General features: G+C 44.4%; 1 protein-coding gene across 1 annotated transcript in view; it reads left to right on the top strand.

The window, feature by feature from the left end:
• The window catches only part of ADAMTS10 (ADAM metallopeptidase with thrombospondin type 1 motif 10), a 131,913-nt gene that overhangs the window by 43,011 nt on the left and 65,185 nt on the right, over window positions 1-23,717 (top strand). The window contains exons 9-11 of the mRNA XM_075343597.1: window positions 20,876-21,017; window positions 21,529-21,636; window positions 21,951-22,096. Coding sequence (XP_075199712.1) covers window positions 20,876-21,017; window positions 21,529-21,636; window positions 21,951-22,096 — 396 coding nt within the window. The remainder of the gene's footprint in view (window positions 1-20,875; window positions 21,018-21,528; window positions 21,637-21,950; window positions 22,097-23,717) is intronic.

Below are 23,717 nucleotides of genomic sequence, written 5' to 3'. Positions count from 1 at the left end.
CTTTGTACCTCTGCTGTTTCTGCTTTGATACTAATGCATGATTCCTATTTTGTCTGTGTGGAGTTTGTGGCGGAATGGTATCAATCCCTGCTGGGAGTGTCTGTATACTTAGCTCCATGATTCTGCAAGGTTTGGGTTATGCATGCTTGGTATTAATTCAGTCCTTCATCTGTATTAGTGTTTTTGGATCCCAGTAACATCTGAGTGCTGGTACAGTGGAGGAGAGGTTGTGGGACTTCAGGATTTTTCCATATCAGTAGTGCTGGTAAATATTAGGGTTTTTACAGCTGCAGACAGTTGCTCTTTCCTATCCTTTCCTATAAAGATTGTTTGGGCCTCACCTTTGCAAAATCTGTCTTTTCTGGCTTTGTATTATATTTTTCTATATCACCATAGCCTTTACATGTGGGGGGCTATCTATCTATCTTTGGGGACTACTCCGAGGCAGATTAGCTTTCTTATATTTCTGTGAGATTATTTATCTCCGGCTATGTCGAGGCGTCCCGGTCATCGTAGGCATGCCTACTGTTAGTTGTGTGTCAGGATTAGATCTGCAGTCCGTTAAGTTTCCAGCCACTCTGTTACCTTTTTGGGATTCCGTATTTTTTGATCCTGCTCGATCTGTGAATCATAACAGTACCCGTTGAAGCGGGCACGAAATCTGTTTATGATGCCAAGTTGACGTGCCCAGGGGGTCTCAAGGGTTACTCGTCACCGGACCAGTGTTGGTTTAGGAGGTTTTCTCTGGGGCGGATGATAGCTCAGATGGTACAGCGCTCCACAGGCAGAGCTCAGGCCCCAGGGAGGATGTTGGGAGTAGTAGTTGCCTGTGGCGCAGGGGCGCTATGATGGGAGCGCCGGCAATGATGGAATGACAGAGGGTGCAGTTCAAGGTCTTTACTCACTGAAGTCACACCGCCTTTGGAATGCCGTGTTCTGCTATGATGAGCTTCAGCCAATCCCGGATAGTTCAGAGGGCAAGGCCGGTGTTTCCTTCTGTGTGTCCTTTCCAGTGGTCTTCCCTCCACCCCAGCTCCTGGGCCGTGAAACGGGTGACGGGTTCCTTCTGCACTCTCCGCGTACCCTGGGATCCCCCTTCTTCCTAAGAACCAGGGTCGAGCCTCCAGCTCCAGATCATGGCCCCCTTTCTGTGCAGTGTCTTCCGACGTCTCTTCCTGAGTCTGACCTGGCACTTGCTGCGCCTGGAGCTAACTGAATGCTGTGTAAGATGGCTCCTCACTTCCCCTGCAGGTGCTCTGCTTCCCGGGTTGCTCAACTAGTGGACAAGAGGTCCCATACCTCGTGATGGCCACCCCCGGCACCTACCAGTGATAGAGCTCCCGAGTTGTGTGTTGAATGTATTGTGGTGGTTAACCGGCAATGACGTCATCTGTATCTGAGATGAATACTGCACCCCTAGTGAGGTGCAGTACCCTGTGGCGCCTGAAGCCGCAGGGGCGCCACACTCCAGCACGGCAGCCCGAGCCTCCACCGCAGCCCGAGCCTCCACCGCAGCCCCAATCACCACCGCAGCCCCAGCCTTTGCTGCTGCACCAGCACAGCCTACAGTTTCTGGGACAGCCGCCGCCCCTGCCTCCTGTGACTCCTCCACAACCGCTACTGCCCTCCCCGGTAAGACACCACCGGTTTCCAAGACAGACCCCATTTTATTCACATTTTTTTCTTCTGAATTTGAAGTGCGTTTTATAATCCAGTGCATCTTATAAAACGAAAAATACGGTACATAGATACATAGTTTGGAAAAAAAAAAACCTAGGTCCCTCTAATTTAATCTTCCTACATCAATTGTACATTTTTGTCACTAAATCATTTAAAACCAACAATGTTATGAGGAAATCATGATTTCTAAAACCAGTTATAGTGTCTGCCATTATCTCTTGTAGTACACTGTAAAGAACCCTTTGATATTTTGCTGCCAGAATCGCCTTTCTTCCACTCGCAGTGAGTGCTCCCTGGTCCTTAGTAATGTCTTTGGAAGAAATAAGTCATGTGCCAGTCCTTTATATTGACCACACATGTATTTATACATATAAATGAGATCTCCTCTGAGACGTTTTTTTTCTAAGCTAAACAAGCCCAACTTTTCCAGACTCTCATCATATGGGAGGCCTTCCATTCCTTGTAATAATCTATTTGACTGCCTTTGAACTAACTGTAATTTATGAATGTCCTTTTGTTAATGTGGAGCCCAAAACTGGATCTCAAATTCTAGATGTGGCCTTACAAATGATTTATGTCAGATGGAGTTATTCACAAATTTCACGGATTGTCATGGCGGCATTGGACTTTGTTCAGATTGCAGATTCTGACACTCTGCCTCTTGGTTTCTCTGGTGTTAAGGATCAACACAGGCAGACTCAGGTGTCGACCTGCTGTGTACTTATTAATAGGCAGGCGAGCAAGCATTAATGTATGCTTGTGCCTTAAATCACATGTTGTGGGTAGACCTATCACATACTGTTGGAATCCTTCTACCCATGCCAGCTATAGCTTATTCTGTGTTGGTCTGTAAGGTGTGGCGTCCCAGACTCTTTTTGGTGAAAGTTGTGGTTTGTTGTGCTTTTTGCTTGGTGCAGTTGTGGAGTGTACACCTGTTGCTTTGTACTTCCTACCTGCTCTTGTTTTCCTCCTAAATCTCTTATTGTCTTATCCTGTATGTATGCTCGCTGTGTGATATTTGTTTTTTCTCTTATCTGTCTTTATCTGATGTTTCTACACAGTTCTGTCCTGTCCCTCACTGGGGGAGGAAGAGGGGGAATTACATGAACTGGTCAGGAGCAAGGTAGGAAGGAGAATCAGGCCCTGGGGATTTGTCAATGTTTAATTTGCTCAGACACAGAAGTACTTCCTCTTGTGTTAAATTAGTTTTATCAAGTAGCAAACTTTGATTTTTGCCTTGTTGAATGATTCCTGAATCTCAGTTCATTGGTGAACATGGATGAAAAGTGACTGTTTAATATCTCAACCTTTTCTTTATCCTCTATAATTATCCTGTTATTATCTTTTAAGGTGTCAATACCATCCTTTGTTTTCTTTTTGGTATTGATATTTTTATTACATTTTTGGGGATTTATTTTAATGTTGTTGGCAAATTGTTTTAATACCTAATTTTGCTAGCTTGATTTCTTTTTTATATTTCCTGTTGAGAGATTTATTCTACTGAAATGCTATTTCTATATTCTCAGTCTTCAAAATTTTTAAAGTTCTTTGTTTTTCCTCTTATTATACTTTGTACTGTTTTATTTATCCATAGTGGTTTCTTTTTATTCCTGCATATTTTATTACCAGAGGGTATAAGTTATCTACAGGATTCTAGTAGTATATCCTTAAACTTGCCCTATTACTCATTTATGTTTGGTATCCCCAGTTACCATGACATGGTTCCAGACTACAGAATTAACATTGAAGCTTACCATATTATGGTTCCTGCTGCCCAAGTGCTCCTGGACCTGTAGATCTGAAATTGTATCTGGTCAAATTTGACAGGACCAGATCTAGCAAATTATCTCCCCTGGTTGGTTCATCTACCATCTGAGAGAGGTAATTGTCTTGAATTGTAGATAAGAACTTACAGCTTTTAGCATAACAAGAAGATTCTATGTCCCACTGAATGTCTAGATAGTAAAAATCCTCCATAATAAGGTCCTGATTGTTATTTGCTGACTTTTTAATTTGTTGCAGCATTTCATCATCTATCTGTTCCGCTATGTTAGGAGTCTCACAGCAAAGTTCAGTTACCAGCTGTCCATTAAAAAAAATTTAAAGTGACTATGATTTTTTTTCAAACTGAAAAACTTACAAAAATTATTTTGCCTTTAATTATCATCATTTTACAGTTTATAGTGAAAGCAACTAAAATGTCCATATCAGAATTATGGACTTATAGCTATAAAGATGGTTTTACATTCTGTCCGTAAAAAAAGTATTGTATGTCTGTGATTTTTTCTTTATATAAGCTGTCCAGAAAAATAAAAAGTTGTATTGGCAGCCCTGACTTAAGGGAACCGAAAACTCTGTATACTTACTGTTATTCAGTTAAATCAATCTCTGACAGCGGGATTTAACAGCTGTCGGGGATCGCATCATTCCCTGCCACCATCGGCATGACAGGATCACAGGGTGTCGATGGGCTGTCATGACAGCCGTCGGTCATATCATGAAACCTGTCACTGTTGTGATGTAGTTCCTTTGAATGCCAGCTGAGCACCGGCATCCACAGGAGATCAGCATTTCTGCTGTTCATAACAGTTCTGAAGCATCGCTCTGTACAGCACAAGCGATCGGAATGTATAAACTTCAAGTCCCTTAAACGGAACCAATCATCAGCATTTTCGCTTATAACCTAAAGCCAGTGCTATACTGGCACTATCAGGCTGATTCTATACATACCTTTAGTGGTCAGCTCGGATATATAGGTTTTGAAATCCAAGAAAGTAAACTTTATAAAATCGGCAGCTGCTTGTTGAGTGACAGCAGCTCGCCACTCCTGGGAAGATTCATCACAGTTCCTTGTTTTCACCATTTGTGGATAATGGTTCTCACTCTGGTTTGCTGAAGTTCAAAAGCTTTAGAAATGGCTTGATCCCTACGTCACTGCGCACACTATCAACGTTATTTAACCCTTTACTTACCAGCTCCTGACCTGAATCTCTTACATGCCCTCAAGTTTTCACTTTATCCTTTCTGCCCTCTTCTCTGATATGATCGCATTGACTTTATCTATATTTTCTCACAAATTGATTCTTTCCTTCTCCACAGGTTCATGATCTTATCACTCCATAGTGCATAAACATTTTCTACCCCTTGGTATATTCCCATTATACAACATAATGATGTAATGGAATCCTTGATCATCGAGTGATAATCTCTGTATGCTAAATACGACTATACTCTTGTATTTATTATTATTATTATTATTATTATTTATTGTTATAGCGCCATTTATTCCATGGCGCTTTACAAGTGAAAGAGGGTATACGTACATCAATCATTAACAGTACAAAACAGACTGGTATAGGAGGAGAAAGAACCCTGCCCGCGAGGGCTTACAGTCTACAAGGAATGGGTGATGGTACGATAGGTGAGGACAGAGCTGGTTGCGCAGTGGTCTACTGGACTGAGGGCTATTGTAGGTTGTAGGCTTGTTGGAAGAGATGGGTCTTGAGGTTTCTCTTGAAACTTTCCACGGTAGGGGAGAGTCTGATGTGCTGAGGTAGAGTGTTCCAGAGTATGGGGGAGGCACGGGAGAAATCTTGTACGCGATTGTGGGAAGAGGAGATAAGAGAGGAGCAGAGAAGGAGATCTTGTGAGGATCTGAGGTTGCGTGCAGGTAGGTACCGGGAGACTAGGTCACAGATGTAGGGAGGAGACAGGTTGTGCATGGCTTTGTATGTCATGGTTAGTGTTTTGAACTGGAGTCGTTGGGTGATGGGAAGCCAGTGAAGGGATTGGCAGAGTGGTGAGGTTGGGGAGTAGCGAGGAGAGAGGTGGATTAAGCGAGCCGCAGAGTTTAGGATAGATTGGAGGGGTGCAAGAGTGTTGGAAGGGAGGCCAGAGAGCAGGAGGTTGCAGTAGTTGAGGCGGGAGATGATGTATTTACTTAAGACAAATGCTTCCCGCACATCTATTATATACCACATATATACTCAATATGTGATGATAGCAATTTAACTTTTAGGTTCTCATTACTTATGTTATCTTTTCTCACCTCCATCTTCTTTTTTGTTACTATGCAGAATTACTTGCTAAAGGCCAGAGTAGGCTGAAACACTGTATATGTAAAGACGATTTTCTGCAATTGAAAAATAAATCTAAGTATCTATGTATGTCTGAGCAACAAATTATTTCTACACAGAATTTCTACACATCTGAATATTTATCCTGTTTAGTGCCGAGGATTATTGTTGATATTTTCTGTCTTCCAAAAAGCATACCTTTTTTATATTTCTCTTCTTATAGCTTTAAGGAGGCTTGTTTTCATTTTCTTTTCTTAGATTTATATCTTTCAGTAGTATCTATAAATCATTGTATAATATAAGCAATTTTTTTTGTGGTTCAGACAACAAATCCTTCAATTTTTTTTATTTTTGTACATTATAAAAAAAGTAAAAAGTTAGATTCATTCTACATGTTCCTATAGAAAATATACATACAGTACATATTGTACATAGAGGTGGGTCCAGAAGTGTTGGCACTCTGAAAGAATTTCCATAAATTAGCTTTGACCAACAATTATAACAAAATGGAAACAAAGCATCACTATGTGATTTAAGTGTAGAGTTGAGCGCGGTTCGTGGTTCGTGGTTCTCCAGTTCTAGGCTCGAGTGATTTTGGGGCATGTTCTAGATCGAACTAGAACTCGAGCTTTTTGCAAAAGCTCGATAGTTCTAGAAACGTTCGAGAACGGTTCTAGCAGCCAAAAAACAGCTAAATCCTAGCTTGGTTTCTGCTGTAATAGTGTAAGTCACTCTGTGAATCACACTATTATGACATTTCAGTGTATAGTGTGCGTGAACAGCGCCTTCAGATCACTGCTGTTTCTATAATGGCGATCGCCATTTTTTTTTTTTTTTCTTGTCTTCCTTCCCTAAGCGCGCGCGTCTTGTGGGGCGGGCCAGCATGTCAGCCAATCACAGACACACACACAGCTAAGTGGACTTTGAGCCAGAGAAGCAACGGCATGTGTGATAGGATCTGCATGTCACATGTCCCTGCATTATAAAACCGGACATTTTCTTCACGGACGCCATTATCTGCCTTCTGCGTCTTTGGTGTCAGACATCACTGTCGCAGCTCCGTCATCCTGAGTCCTATAGCCGATACAGCTGTATGCGCTCCATACACAGCGCTGGACAGCTTAGGGAGAGCACTTTATAGCAGTCCTTTTAAGGGCTCAAACCGGCAGGGTCAGAGTTAAGGTGACAGGTCCTGAAAACAGCGCCAGCGTCTGTGCAGCCAAGGTCAGGGATTTCCTCCCTGCATTTCACTATTAGGAGGGAATAGAAAGGCAGGCTTCCATTCCTCTACCCAGAGCACCATAATCCTGCCACTGTACCCTCTTGTCCTCTGCACACTCCAACTCATAACTAAGCCATTATACTAGCAAACACTCAGTGTACCTAGTGGCATCCTATCTGTGGCTATTGGACTTTGCTTTAGTCCCACTAGTGCCAAGACATTTGCAGAGCGCATCTGCCTGCATTGCACACTCCAACTCATTATAACTAAGCCATTATACTAGCAAACACTCAGTGTACCTAGTGGCATCCTATACGTGGCTATTGGACTTTGCTATAGTCCCACTAGTGCCAAGACATTTGCAGAGCGCATCTGCCTGCATTGCACACTCCAACTAATTATAACGAAGCCATTATACTAGCAAACACTCAGTGTACCTAGTGGCATCCTATACGTGGCTATTGGACTTTGCTATAGTCCCACTAGTGCCAAGACATTTGCAGAGCGCATCTGCCTGCGTTGCACACTCCAACTAATTATAACTAAGCCATTATACTAGCAAACACTCAGTGTACCTAGTGGCATCCTATACGTGGCTATTGGACTTTGCTATAGTCCCACTAGTGCCAAGACATTTGCAGAGCGTATCTGCCTGCGTTGCACACTCCAACTAATTATAACTAAGCCATTATACTAGCAAACACTCAGTGTACCTAGTGGCATCCTATACGTGGCTATTGGACTTTGCTATAGTCCCACTAGTGCCAAGACATTTGCAGAGCGCATCTGCCTGCGTTGCACACTCCAACTAATTATAACTAAGCCATTATACTAGCAAACACTCAGTGTACCTAGTGGCATCCTATACGTGGCTATTGGACTTTGCTATAGTCCCACTAGTGCCAAGACATTTGCAGAGCGCATCTGCCTGCGTTGCACACTCCAACTAATTATAACTAAGCCATTATACTAGCAAACACTCAGTGTACCTAGTGGCATCCTATACGTGGCTATTGGACTTTGCTATAGTCCCACTAGTGCCAAGACATTTGCAGCACGTCTGCCTGCGTTGCACACTCCAACTAATTATAACTAAGCCATTATACTAGCAAACACTCAGTGTACCTAGTGGCATCCTATACGTGGCTATTGGACTTTGCTATAGTCCCACTAGTGCCAAGACATTTGCAGAGCGCATCTGCCTGCGTTGCACACTCCAACTAATTATAACTAAGCCATTATACTAGCAAACACTCAGTGTACCTAGTGGCATCCTATACGTGGCTATTGGACTTTGCTATAGTCCCACTAGTGCCAAGACATTTGCAGAGCGCATCTGCCTGCGTTGCACACTCCAACTAATTATAACTAAGCCATTATACTAGCAAACACTCAGTGTACCTAGTGGCATCCTATACGTGGCTATTGGACTTTGCTATAGTCCCACTAGTGCCAAGACATTTGCAGAGCGCATCTGCCTGCGTTGCACACTCCAACTAATTATAACTAAGCCATTATACTAGCAAACACTCAGTGTACCTAGTGGCATCCTATACGTGGCTATTGGACTTTGCTATAGTCCCACTAGTGCCAAGACATTTGCAGCACGTCTGCCTGCGTTGCACACTCCAACTAATTATAACTAAGCCATTATACTAGCAAACACTCAGTGTACCTAGTGGCATCCTATACGTGGCTATTGGACTTTGCTATAGTCCCACTAGTGCCAAGACATTTGCAGAGCGCATCTGCCTGCGTTGCACACTCCAACTAATTATAACTAAGCCATTATACTAGCAAACACTCAGTGTACCTAGTGGCATCCTATACGTGGCTATTGGACTTTGCTATAGTCCCACTAGTGCCAAGACATTTGCAGAGCGCATCTGCCTGCGTTGCACACTCCAACTAATTATAACTAAGCCATTATACTAGCAAACACTCAGTGTACCTAGTGGCATCCTATACGTGGCTATTGGACTTTGCTATAGTCCCACTAGTGCCAAGACATTTGCAGAGCGCATCTGCCTGCGTTGCACACTCCAACTAATTATAACTAAGCCATTATACTAGCAAACACTCAGTGTACCTAGTGGCATCCTATATGTGGCTATTGGACTTTGCTATAGTCCCACTAGTGCCAAGACATTTGCAGCACGTCTGCCTGCGTTGCACACTCCAACTAATTATAACTAAGCCATTATACTAGCAAACACTCAGTGTACCTAGTGGCATCCTATACGTGGCTATTGGACTTTGCTATAGTCCCACTAGTGCCAAGACATTTGCAGAGCGCATCTGCCTGCGTTGCACACTCCAACTAATTATAACTAAGCCATTATACTAGCAAACACTCAGTGTACCTAGTGGCATCCTATACGTGGCTATTGGACTTTGCTATAGTCCCACTAGTGCCAAGACATTTGCAGAGCGCATCTGCCTGCGTTGCACACTCCAACTAATTATAACTAAGCCATTATACTAGCAAACACTCAGTGTACCTAGTGGCATCCTATACGTGGCTATTGGACTTTGCTATAGTCCCACTAGTGCCAAGACATTTGCAGAGCGCATCTGCCTGCGTTGCACACTCCAACTAATTATAACTAAGCCATTATACTAGCAAACACTCAGTGTACCTAGTGGCATCCTATACGTGGCTTTTGGACTTTGCTATAGTCCCACTAGTGCCAAGACATTTGCAGCACGTCTGCCTGCGTTGCACACTCCAACTAATTATAACTAAGCCATTATACTAGCAAACACTCAGTGTACCTAGTGGCATCCTATACGTGGCTATTGGACTTTGCTATAGTCCCACTAGTGCCAAGACATTTGCAGCACGTCTGCCTGCGTTGCACACTCCAACTAATTATAACTAAGCCATTATACTAGCAAACACTCAGTGTACCTAGTGGCATCCTATACGTGGCTATTGGACTTTGCTATAGTCCCACTAGTGCCAAGACATTTGCAGAGCGCATCTGCCTGCGTTGCACACTCCAACTAATTATAACTAAGCCATTATACTAGCAAACACTCAGTGTACCTAGTGGCATCCTATACGTGGCTATTGGACTTTGCTATAGTCCCACTAGTGCCAAGACATTTGCAGAGCGCATCTGCCTGCGTTGCACACTCCAACTAATTATAACTAAGTTGCATTGTCAGGGATATTTATTCTTTATTATTCTGCTGTTAATAAAGCTAGACCACCACTGCAATCTTCACCACCTCTCAATTTTTACTACCACATTTTTAGTCCACAATCTTGTCGCAATCAACATGAGTGGCAAAATGACAGATGCTGGTGGAAAGGGGAAGAGGCGTGGTGGAAAAGGCAAAAAAGGTTTTGTCCGTGGGGAAGGTGGCAAAGCTCCATTATCATCTGCTGAAGATAGACCATCTACCAGCAAAAGTAAGATGTCTACTACTTACCGTGGACAATCCGATGTGCTCCCTTTTTTACGGACACGAACAACAGGAAGAAAGGTAGATGATGGGCAAAAAAGGAAAATGCTTGAATGGATCTCAAGTGGTCCAACAAGTGCCCTCTCAGCCACTTCAAGTACCGCATCCAAAAAACACCAGTCCTCTGAGTTGTCATCCCAATCACACTTGATTTCTCCTAGCTCTGAAGTCTCCATCAGCCCTGCACAGTATGGTGGAACTGAGATGGCTGAGTCTGCAGAGCTGTTCAGTCACACTATAGCCTGGGAATCAGAGGTCTGCTCTCAAGCTACAGTGAGTACAGAACAGGAAATGGTCTGCAGTGATGCCCAGAACCTTTGTGACTCTGATTCAGGCCGTGAGGACCAAGTTTCTGAGCATAATGTTGACCCTTTGTCACAAACTGTAACACCTGTGGTTATAGACAATGAGGAACATACTGATGAAGATGAGACGCAGATACCTGATTGGGATGACAACTTAAATATTCGGTCAGGGCAAGAAGAGGCTCGGTCTGAGGGGGAGGGGAGTGCAAACACAACAATTGATGATGACGTTCTAGATCCCACCTACTGTCAACCCCCAGTCAGGCACTCGAGGAGGTCAACAGAGGCGGTGGAGGAGGATGCAACCGACGACGAAGTTACCTTGCGCCTTCCTGGACAGAGTCGGAGCACTGGTAGCACGTCTACAACTGCATCCTCAGCCACCACTCTGCCTATGAGCATTATTCGGGGTGGATCAACAGGTCGCATGGCCTCTAAGCCTTGCCTAGCCTGGTCCTTTTTTGACATCGAAAAAGATCGCCCAAATCATGTGATATGTAACATTTGTCATGATTCTCTTAGTAGAGGTCAAAACCTCAGCAGTTTGACAACTTCTTCCATGAATCGTCACATGAATAAATATCATAAGTCCCGGTGGGAAGCTCACCGTGCTGCAATGCGGCCTAGCGGAGCGAACCATCCACCGCCCGCCCCTTCCAGTGCATCCGCACGCTCTTCATCTTCTAGGACTGTGGGGACAGCTGTCACACCTGTTTTTCCACGCAAAACTTCCACCACTGTAACCGCAACAGGCAGTTTGCTTGTAAGGTCGTCAGTTGGTTTGGAAGGGGAAACAAGTGAGTGTGTACAGCTCTCTCAGACATCGATAGCACCAACGTTGGATCAAGGCAACATCATGTCTCCGCCTGCACTTTCCTCACAAACCTGCATTTTTCCAGGGACACCCTACTCAACACCGTCTACACACAGCAGCCAGATCTCTGTCCCTCAGATGTGGTCAAATAAAAGGCCACTTCCTCCGACCCATGACAAAGCTAAGAGGTTGACTCTATCCCTCTGTAAGCTGTTGGCTACCGAAATGCTGCCTTTCCGCCTAGTGGACACACAGGATTTTAGAGACCTTATGTCTGTCGCTGTGCCCCAGTACCAGATGCCTAGTCGCCACTACTTCTCTAAGAAAGGTGTGCCCGCGCTACACCAGCATGTCGCACACAACATCACCGCTTCCTTGAGAAACTCTGTGTGTAAACGGGTGCATTTCACCACCGATACTTGGACCAGTAAGCATGGACAGGGACGTTACATGTCGCTGACTGGGCACTGGGTAACTATGGTGATAGATGGTGAAGGGTCTGCTGCACAAGTCTTGCCGTCCCCACGACTTGTGTGTCAATCCTATGTCTGTCCAAGTTCCGCCACAGCTTCTGCATCCTCCACCTCATCTGGGTCCTCCACCTCCGCCCCAAGCCTGCCTGGTCAGGCCACCAGCGTTCTCACTGCGCAGAAGGAATCACGCACCCCTCATTACTATGCTGGCAGCAGAGCGCAACGGCATCAGGCGGTCTTTAGCTTGACATGTCTTGGGAATAAGAGTCACACAGCTGAGGAGTTGTGGTCAGCTCTGCGGTCCGAGTTTAATAAATGGTTGTCTCCACTCAACCTGCAGCCTGGTAAGGCCGTGTGCGACAATGCTGCAAACCTGGGTGCGGCACTTCGCCTGGGCAAGGTGACACACGTACCTTGTATGGCTCACGTGTTGAACCTTGTCGTCCAGCAATTTTTAACACACTATCCCGGCCTAGATGGCCTTCTGAACAGGGCACGAAAACTGTCAGCTCACTTCCGCCGTTCAAGCGCCGCAGCAGAGCGACTTGCATCGCTCCAGAAGTCTTTCGGCCTGCCGGTTCATCGCCTGAAATGCGATGTGGCGACACGCTGGAATTCAACTCTCCACATGTTACAGCGACTGTGGCAGCACCGCAGAGCCCTGGTGCAATACGTCATGACGTATAGCCTGGGCCAACGAGATGCAGAGGTGGGGCAGATCACCCTGATGGAGTGGTCTCAGATCAAGGACCTATGCACCCTTCTGCACAGTTTCGACATGGCGACGAATATGTTTAGCTCTGACAATGCCATTATCAGCATGACGATTCCAGTCATTTACATGCTGGAGCACACGCTAAACACTATTCGGAGTCAGGGGGTGGGACAACATGAAGGGGAGGAACTACAGGAGGATTCATATGCGCAAGGGACAACAACATCACCAAGGTCCAGACGTTCATCATCACCAACGCAGCAGGCATGGGACCATGGGGGACAGGGATCGACAAGGGCGCATAGTAGCAGGCGAAATGTTGAGCAAGGTGCAGGAGAACATGAAGAAATGGAGGACGAACTGTCCATGGACATGGAAGACTCAGCGGATGAGGGAGACCTTGGTAAAATTTCAGTTGAAAGAGGTTGGGGGGAGATGTCAGAGGAAGAAAGAACGGGTAGCACCTCTATGCCACAAACACAGCGTGGACTTGGTCCGCATGGCTGCGCAAGACACATGAGTGCCTTTTTGTTGCACTACCTCCAACATGACAGTCGTATTGTCAAAATTAGAAGTGATGATGACTACTGGATTGCCACACTATTAGATCCCCGGTACAAGTCCAAATTTTGTGACATAATTCCAGCCATAGAAAGGGACGCACGTATGCAGGAGTATCAGCAGAAGCTGTTACTCGATCTTAGCTCGGCTTTTCCACCAAACAACCGTGCAGCTGCAGGGAGGGAATCTCCCAGTTGTAACTTGACAAACATGGGACGGTCTCGTCATCTTCAACAGTCTACCCGTACCAGTAGGACCGTATCTGGTGCCGGTAACAGCAATTTTATGGAATCTTTTCATAATTTTTTTAGACCCTCTTTTGCAAGGCCACCAGAGACAACAAGTCTGACACATAGTCAACGGCTGGAGAGGATGATACAGGAGTATCTCCAAATGAACATCGATGCCATGACTGTGCAACTGGAGCCTTGCTCCTTTTGGGCTTCAAACCTAGAAAAATGGCCAGAGCTCGCAACTTACGCCTTGGAGATTTTGTCGTGTCCAGCTGCCAGCGTTGTCTCTGAACGTGTATTCAGTGCTGCTGGGTGTGTGCTGACAGATAAGCGCACGCGTCTGTCCAGTGACAATGTGGACAGACTGACGTTCATCAAAATGAACAAGTCATGGATCCAGAAGGAATTTACTACCCCTGTGTCATCCTGGGGAGAGTAAATGCTTGTTGATTTGGAATGTGCTTGATGCAAATCAAAACATCCTGTTTGCAACTAGGGCACAAGTGCTGCCACTGATAAGGTGTCTGTGTGGGGCCCAATTTTTGGAAAAAAGAGAGACTCCGCTTGGAGTAACCCTTGCTTACATTGTTTTTAAAAGAAGCCAAGATGAACAGAGCTGGGATCAGGAAAGACTTTGCTACCTACCCCGGTGTCATGCTGGGGACGGTTAATTATGGCGAATTTTTGAATGTGCTTGATGCAAATGTAGCTGTGAAGTGTACAACTAGGGCACAAGTGCTGCCACTGAATGGGTGGGTGTGTGGGGCCCAATTTTTGGAAAAAAAGGGAGACTCCGCTTGGAGTAACCCTTGCTTGCTGTGTTTTTAAAAGAAGCCAAGATGAACAGAGCTGGGATCAGGAAAGACTTTGCTACCTACCCCGGTGTCATCCTGGGGACGGATAAGAATGGCGTATTTTTGAATGTGCTTGATGCAAATGTAGCTGTGAAGTGTACAACTAGGGCACAAGTGCTGCCACTGAATGGGTGGGTGTGTGGGGCCCAATTTTTGGAAAAAAAGGGAGACTCCGCTTGGAGTAACCCTTGCTTGCTGTGTTTTTAAAAGAAGCCAAGATGAACAGAGCTGGGATCAGGAAAGACTTTGCTACCTACCCCGGTGTCATGCTGGGGACGGTTAATTATGGCGTATTTTTGAATGTGCTTGATGCAAATCTAGCTGTGAAGTGTACAACTAGGGCACAAGTGCTGCCACTGAATGGGTGGGTGTGTGGGGCCCAATTTTTGGAAAAAAAGGGAGACTCCGCTTGGAGTAACCCTTGCTTGCTGTGTTTTTAAAAGAAGCCAAGATGAACAGAGCTGGGATCAGGAAAGACTTTGCTACCTACCCCAGTGTCATGCTGGGGACGGTTAATTATGGCGTATTTTGGAATGTGCTTGATGCAAATCTAGCTGTGAAGTGTACAACAAGGGCACAAGTGCTGCCACTGAATGGGTGGGTGTGTGTGGGGCCCAATTTTTGGAAAAAAAGGGAGACTCCGCTTGGAGTAACCCTTGCTTACATTGTTTTTAAAAGAAGCCAAGATGAACAAGTCATGGGTCAGCAAAGACTTTATCTACCTACCCCGGTGTCATCCTGGGGACGGATAAGAATGGCGTATTTTGGAATGTGCTTGATGCAAATCTAGCTGTGAAGTGTACAACTAGGGCACAAGTGCTGCCACTGAATGGGTGGGTGTGTGTGGGGCCCAATTTTTGGAAAAAAAGGGAGACTCCGCTTGGAGTAACCCTTGCTTGCTGTGTTTTTAAAAGAAGCCAAGATGAACAGAGCTGGGATCAGGAAAGACTTTGCTACCTACCCCGGTGTCATCCTGGGGACGGATAAGAATGGCGTATTTTTGAATGTGCTTGATGCAAATCAAAACATCCTGTTTGCAACTAGGGCCCAAGTGCTGCCACTGATGGGGTGGGTGTCTGTGTGGCCCAATTTTTGGAAAAAAGGGAGACTCCACTTGGAGTAACCCTTGCTTGCTGTGTTTTTAAAAGAAGCCAAGATGAACAGAGCTGGGATCAGGAAAGACTTTGCTACCTACCCCGGTGTCATGCTGGGGACGGTTAATTATGGCGTATTTTGGAATGTGCTTGATGCAAATCTAGCTGTGAAGTGTACAACTAGGGCACAAGTGCTGCCACTGAATGGGTGGGTGTGTGGGGCCCAATTTTTGGAAAAAAAGGGAGACTCCGCTTGGAGTAACCCTTGCTTGCTGTGTTTTTAAAAGAAGCCAAGATGAACAGAGCTGGGATCAGGAAAGACTTTGCTACCTACCCCGGTGTCATGCTGGGGATGGTTAATTATGGCGTATTTTTGAATGTGCTTGATGCAAATGTAGCTGTGAAGTGTACAACTAGGGCACAAGTGCTGCCACTGAATGGGTGGGTGTGTGGGGCCCAATTTTTGGAAAAAAAGGGAGACTCCGCTTGGAGTAACCCTTGCTTGATGTGTTTTTAAAAGAAGCCAAGATGAACAGAGCTGGGATCAGGAAAGACTTTGCTACCTACCCCGGTGTCATCCTGGGGACGGATAAGAATGGCGTATTTTTGAATGTGCTTGCTGCAAATCTAGCTGTGAATTGTACAACTGGAGCCCAACTGCTGCCACTGAATGGGTGGGTGGGTGTGGGGCCCAATTTTTGGAAAAAAAGGGAGACTATGCTTGGAGTCACCTTGCGGTGTTTTACATGATTTTAGAATATCTGTGTGTCCTCCTCTTTTTCCTTGTCCAGCTGTTTTGTTTTCGCATGAGTATATGTCCTTGTCACTTTCCAATGTGTTTGAGTTGTTTGTCACCTTTTGGACACCTTTGAGGGTGTTTTCTAGGTGTTTTACTGTGTTTGTGATTGCCTGCCATTGTTTCCTATTGGCTCGAGTTCGGTTCGTCGAACGTTCGACGAGCCGAACTCGAACGGGAGGTCCGTTCGGCGAACCGACCTCGAGCCGAACCGGGACCGGTTCGCTCATCTCTATTTAAGTGTAAACTTTCAGATTTAATTAAATGCGTTTAACAAGTTTACAGTTAGCAGTAATAGCTTCAAATAAACCTGCACTGCTTAATGTTCCTAGATGGGTCTTTTCCCCTATGCGCCATCACGTGCCTAGGCCATTGATAGCCTTGAATTCATCCTGGCTAGTGAAGGCCAGCGAGACACTAGTCTCGCCACTGCAATAAGACAACTCGAGGAAGGTAAAACAAACAGGTGGGGAAAGACACAATAAATAGCACTTCATGGCTTCTCCAGCAGGAACTTCTCAGCTGCAACAGAAGCGACACCTCAGCTTCTCCAGAGACAGGCTCCTTCAAAGTGGGCCACATAGATAGGAGCTATAACCGCCATAGGGAGGAGGGGGAAGTGAATACTTATAGCAGAAGGGAGTGGCTTCACCTGAGATTACATCTTCCTGTTAGATTGCCGCAGAATAGAAAGAAACCTTCACCCCCTTCAGCATCAGATGGAATTAAATAAGCTCCAACTCAGGCTAAACAAGCGAGCAGTAAAGAGGATCTGTGATCAATTATATACCTTGACTTTCTGATTCCAAAACCCCCTGAAATCGGTTTGTGACACCATTTTACTTTTTCAGTTGCTTCCTAACGTGGAAACCTCTATTTTTCCATTGACCGGTAACAGATATAAGTACAGACTTCTTTGTTGTGGGAAAAGTTTAATTTTTTTATTGGTACCATTTAGGGGTACATTATATTTTTGAATTGCTTTTTAATCTGATTTTAGGAGACAGAATGAAGAAATAAACAGCAATTCAAGAATTGACAAGCTGAGCAGTGAGCAAGCCACTTAGCGATTAAATTAGCACCGGACTCTCTCTCATCAGCATAATTTGTCAAGTCAGAATAGCAGTGCTTGAAAGAAGACGGCAGAGGAGTGAGGCTTGAAGAGATTGTAACAATAAAGACATCTACCAGTTAAAGACTTCAGATTGATAGGTCGAAGAGAAAGCTCTTGACTTGGCCAGATATTGTGAAATAGATTTTTTTTGCCAAAAATTCTGTCTTCCAGCACTTTAGTTGTCTCCTGCGCCCTTACAGAACCCGTGATGTTGCTGAAATTGCTAAAGTATTCTTTCCTATTAGGAAACAAATTACTAAATTGTTGATTTGGCATCTCATAAAGTTTTTGCTATCCTTCTGATACATTTGTCTTGTTATAGGAAATCTGTTACCAGGTTTTTCCTAAATAAACTGCGGCCACCACCAGTAAGCTCTTATATGCAGCATTCTAGATTGCTGTATATAAGTGCCCAAGCCGATCAGTAGAACATAAAAAAGACCTTTTATTATACTCGCCTATGGGACAGTCTGGTCCAATGGGCAGCACTGATCTTGATCCGGCGCTTCCTCTCTTTTTATAATCACCATCCTCAAATGAGCTCTGAAGATCTGTGTGTATACAGATCTCCCTGATTATCTGCTTATTTTAAATGAAATGGGGCACTATTAGTGTGAACCAAGTAATGGCTGACACTTTGCTCTCATAATCACAGACAGCTCTGCAGTGAGATCAGAACTATCACACTACAGCAAAGCTAGCACAGTACAGCAGAGCAAACACACTACAGAAAGAACAAACAAAGCACAGCAGAGCTAACATAGTACAGCAGAGCTTATTCAGTACAGCAGAGCTAATACAGTACAGCAGAACAAACAAAACACAGCTGAGTTAATATAGTACAGCAGAGCTTATTCAGTACAGCAGAGCTAATACAGTACAGCAGAACAAAGCACAGCAGAGCTAACATAGTACAGCAGAGCTTATACAGTACAGCAGAGCTAATACAGTACAGCAGAACAAACAAAGCACAGCAGAGCTAACATAGTACAGCAGAGCTTATACAGTACAGCAGAGCTAATACAGTACAGCAGAGCTAACATAGTACAGCAGAGCTAACATAGTACAGCAGAGCTTATACAGTACAGCAGAGCTAATACAGTACAGCAGAACAAACAAAGCACAGCAGAGTTAATATAGTACAGCAGAGCTTATTCAGTACAGCAGAGCTAATACAGTACAGCAGAACAAAGCACAGCAGAGCTAACATAGTACAGCAGAGCTTATACAGTACAGCAGAGCTTATACAGTACAGCAGAGCTAATACAGTGCACCAGAACAAACAAAGCACAGCAGAGCTAACATAGTACAGCAGAGCTTATTCAGTACAGCAGAGCTAATACAGTACAGCAGAACAAAGCACAGCAGAGCTAACATAGTACAGCAGAGCTTATACAGTACAGCAGAGCTTATACAGTACAGCAGAGCTAATACAGTGCACCAGAACAAACAAAGCACAGCAGAGCTAACATAGTACAGCAGAGGTTATACAGTACAGCAGAGCTAATACAGTACAGCAGAACAAACAAAGCACAGCAGAGCTAACATAGTACAGAAGAGCTTATACAGTACAGCAGAGCTAGCACAGTACAGCAGAGCTAACATAGTACAGCAGAGCTAACATAGTACAGCAGAGCTTATACAGTACAGCAGAGCTTATTCAGTACAGCAGAACAAACAAAGCACAGCAGAGCTAATATAGTACAACAGAGCTTATACAGTACAGCAGAGCTAATACAGTACAGCAGAACAAACAAAGCACAGCAGAGCTAACATAGTACAGAAGAGCTTATACAGTACAGCAGAGCTAGCACAGTACAGCAGAGCTAACATAGTACAGCAGAGCTAACATAGTACAGCAGAGCTAATACAGTACAGCAGAACAAACAAAGCACAGCAGAGCTAACATAGTACAGAAGAGCTTATACAGTACAGAAGAGCTAGCACAGTACAGCAGAGCTAACATAGTACCGCAGAGCTAACATAGTACAGCAGAGCTTATACAGTACAGCAGAACAAACAAAACACAGCAGAGTTAATATAGTACAGCAGAGCTTATTCAGTACAGCAGAGCTAATACAGTACAGCAGAACATAGTACAGCAGAGCTAACATAGTACAGCAGAGCTTATACAGTACAGCAGAGCTAATACAGTACAGCAGAACAAACAAAGCACATCAGTGCTAACATAGTACAGCAGAGCTTATACAGTACAGCAGAGCTAACATAGTACAGCAGAGCTAACATAGTACAGCAGAGCTTATACAGTACAGCAGAGCTAATACAGTACAGCAGAACAAACAAAGCACAGCAGAGTTAATATAGTACAGCAGAGCTTATTCAGTACAGCAGAGCTAATACAGTACAGCAGAACAAAGCACAGCAGAGCTAACATAGTACAGCAGAGCTTATACAGTACAGCAGAGCTTATACAGTACAGCAGAGCTAATACAGTACAGCAGAACAAACAAAGCACAGCAGAGCTAACATAGTACAGCAGAGCTTATACAGTATAGCAAAGCTAATACAGTACAACAGAACAAACAAAGCACAGCAGAGCTAACATAGTACAGCAGAGCTTATACAGTATAGCAAAGCTAATACAGTACAGCAGAACAAACAAAGCACAGCAGAGCTAACATAGTACAGCAGAGCTTATACAGTATAGCAAAGCTAATAAAGTACAGCAGAACAAACAAAGCACAACAGAATTAACATAGTACAGCAGAGCTTATACAGTATAGCAAAGCTAATACAGTACAGCAGAGCTATCGCAGTACAGCAAAAATGAAGTCTCATTACTATAACATTTGCAGCTGCAGTCCTCTCACAGTGCTTTAGCTTACATCTCACAGGTAGCCAGTGTGAGGGGAAGGGAGGTGTCCTAGTACATCATAGCTGACAGGTCAGTGAGAAGACAACTGCAAAAATGCTTGTTGTGTTTGTAATGAGATCAGTTCATCTCTGCTGTACCGTGTTAGTTGTAATCAGGCACAGCTCGACAGCATAGCTGGCAGCACTACGAGAAGACAAGAGGTGTTGCAAATGTTTGTAGAGAGACAGTTCACTTCTGTTGTACTATGTTATCTCTGCTGTACTGTGTTCTTTCTGGTCTCACTGCAGAGCTGTCTCAGTTATTACTTGAATCACACTGGTAAAACCCCCTTTCATGTAAAATAAGCTTTAGAGGCACATTCTCAAGAGATCTATGTCCGGTCCATAGATATTAACAGCTTAGTTACACATAAGAAAAAAAATGAATAAAACATTGGAACTCAGATATCAAGGTATCATTTCGTTGAGCTTTTTAGGACCTGTATGCCCATATAGACGGATTATGAGGATTGACCCTATTGACAGAATCCCTTTAAAAATAGTGTCAATGTCTGAATACTTCTGAACCATCTTTAATATATGCGTGTATTGCTTTGTTGTCTTATGGATTGTAATGTAATTTTCTCCCACAGCTCAGGTATGGGCGTCTGTTTGAACAATGCTCCCCCACGACAAGATTTCATTTATCCAACACAAGCTCCTGGACAAGCCTATGACGCAGATGATCAATGTCGTTTCCAGCATGGAATTAAATCCCGCCAGTGTAAATACGGGGTAGAGTTCTTTTTTATTTTATTCTTCCATTTTGGGAAACCAGAGACAGATTTTTCCATATTTTATGTATATTTAGGCTTTTAAACTGGGTGTTGAGAAATTCAATGGCCTGTCCTTTGGATGGACATCCAATAGGTTATTAGTGAGGATGCAAAAGGGATATACGTTATATATTGACGGACAATAATAAGTACAGGACATCAATTGAAGGTCCTAGAAAATCCTTTTATAATAGTTTTTTGTTATTGCTTTATCTCATTCAAGAAATTATAGAAAAATATTCCAGAAATATAAAAACTCATTGTACTGTATGTCTTACTTTACAAAGAAAACGGGAATTAAGAATTGGTTTGCATTTGGCCTTTTCTTGTATTGTGTAATGTGGAAAAGAAAACCCATTTGTTCCAGAATTATGGCCATGTGCTGGAGAAAACAGTTCATACTACTGTCCAATGCTGGCACTCCGTCTTGCTTCCAAAATATATGACTGAATTGTGTTTCATTTTTCCAGGAGGTTTGCAGTGAACTTTGGTGTTTAAGCAAAACCAGCCGTTGCATCACCAACAGCATCCCGGCTGCCGAGGGTACCATCTGCCAGACAAACACAATAGAAAAAGGGGTAAAAACTGCTAAATGTATCAATACATCAATATTACAAACGAATGTTATAACAGATGTAATCATTTTTCATCTTTTTATATGTCCAAGTAATGATGGAATTGGCATTAGTGCAAGTCGAGAACACACATTACATATGTCATGGAGTCATTTACTTGCAGCTTTATTAACCCTACTGCATGGAGAAGACAAAAAGCAGAAAGATAACTTGACAGATCACAATAAACTGTAAAATAAGCATATTGGCTAAAGCATTGTGTTTCAAAGTTCAAGTAATAAAACAAAAACTATATGATCATTTTGCTCTGTCCATAGTGGTGTTATAAGAGGGAATGTGTTCCATTTGGGACCCGTCCTGAGGGTGTGGATGGAGCATGGGGACCATGGACGTCATGGGGAGAATGTAGCAGAACCTGTGGAGGAGGGGTATCTTCTTCCATCCGCCACTGTGATAGCCCAAGGTAAGTAAGATCTTCTTTACTATATTGTATGGTACACAAACTTATTAAATGTTATGCATACCTAGCTCAAAGACTCAATGACATTTTTGTGAAATCACTGTTACTCGTGGATGCTTTAAATCTGATAATGGGTAATGTAGCTGGCATATTAAGTGGTTCTGTTCTCTAGCAAACCTTCCAAGCAGGTGAGTGTCACGATGTGACTGCAGGATAGCGAGTGACAAGGGGCACCTATACTGTCTCTCACGCTAAGGGACCTTAGTCTATTCCTAAGCTCTGGATTACCCTTGATGGTGGAGATGCCTGAGTCCTGTGCCTTATTATTCTCCTGACCAGAGCTAATCTGTTCCCCCCCAAAGTAGGAAGGGGCAGGAGTGAGATCATAACACAGATGAAGACAGACAGAGAAAAGCCAAAACTCAGACACACTACAAACTCACAGGAACAAACAGTAAAAGACTAAGGAGAAAAGCAAAAGAAAGACGGCAGAAACAAAAGGACAGCAAGGGTTAACAACACAACCGCCAGTGCTTTTTTTGCGGCGGTACGTGCCGGTACGGCGTACCGGAAAATCTGAAGAGCGCTGAGGGAAAGCACCTCTGGCTCTGTCCACATGGCTAATTTGTAAACTATGCAAATTAGCCATGTGTGGAGCAGAGGCACAAACAGAGCAACTACTGGAGCTGCAGGACCTGCGATGATGTCACGTACACAGTGTCTGTCTGGCGTGCCAGGGTAGCGGGGAATCCCCCTGTAGGCCCTGACCTTGTGTTCAATCTAAGCTGTCCTCGGCAGCCTGCAGGGGCCCCCGCTGGGTGTATTAACATGACCGGTGGCCGCGGCTCCTTAGACCGTCTGGCAGCCGCTGCAAGTGATAAAAATACTGCACTGCAGGCAGCCGTCAGATGACAGCGCCAGTAGCTACACGGGGGGCAGAGGGGGCGGGCCTGACCTGGAGGAGAGCACACAGAAATTATGAGCATCAGCGCGGCAGGGGCAGAACAGAAAGCTCCTTCCTACAGGAAGAAGATGCACGAGAAGAAGGACCTGCGGTGACTCATGCCATGTGACCGTGTAGGAGGAGCCGGGCAGGAGCTGCTGACCGAGGAAGATGTGAGCACGGTAATTAGGGATGATGGTGGAGGGGGGGATGCAGGGTGAGTGGTATATGGGGGGGGGTCCAGACTGTGACAGAGGAGTGTTAAGGGATACTATCTGTGTGGGACATGGGGCTTCAGTGTGTTTTTGAGCGAGGGGTAATTTGTGGTACAGTCAGTCTGTGAGATATGCAGGACATGGAGGTGCTGGGTGTGTATGTGTGTATGTGTCTGAGATATGCAGGGCATGGGGGTGCTGTGTGTGTGTGTATATGTGTGTGTGTGTGTGTGTATGTGTGTGTGTGTGTGTGTGTGTGTGTGTGTGTATATGTGTGTGTATATGTGTGTGTGTATATGTGTGTGTGTGTGTGTGTATATGTGTGTGTGTGTGTGTGTGTGTGTGTATGTGTGTGTGTGAGAGATATGCAGGGCATGGGGGTGCTGGGTGTGTGTGTGTGTGTGATATGCAGGGCATGAGGATGCTGTGTGTGTGTGTTTGTGTGAGAGATATGCAAGGCATGGGG

The sequence above is a fragment of the Anomaloglossus baeobatrachus genome, chromosome 1, assembly GCF_048569485.1.
Source record: "Anomaloglossus baeobatrachus isolate aAnoBae1 chromosome 1, aAnoBae1.hap1, whole genome shotgun sequence".
NCBI lineage: Eukaryota > Metazoa > Chordata > Amphibia > Anura > Aromobatidae > Anomaloglossus > Anomaloglossus baeobatrachus.
Note: the sequence above shows the minus strand (reverse complement) of the source record. Positions and strands in the feature narration are given on the sequence as shown.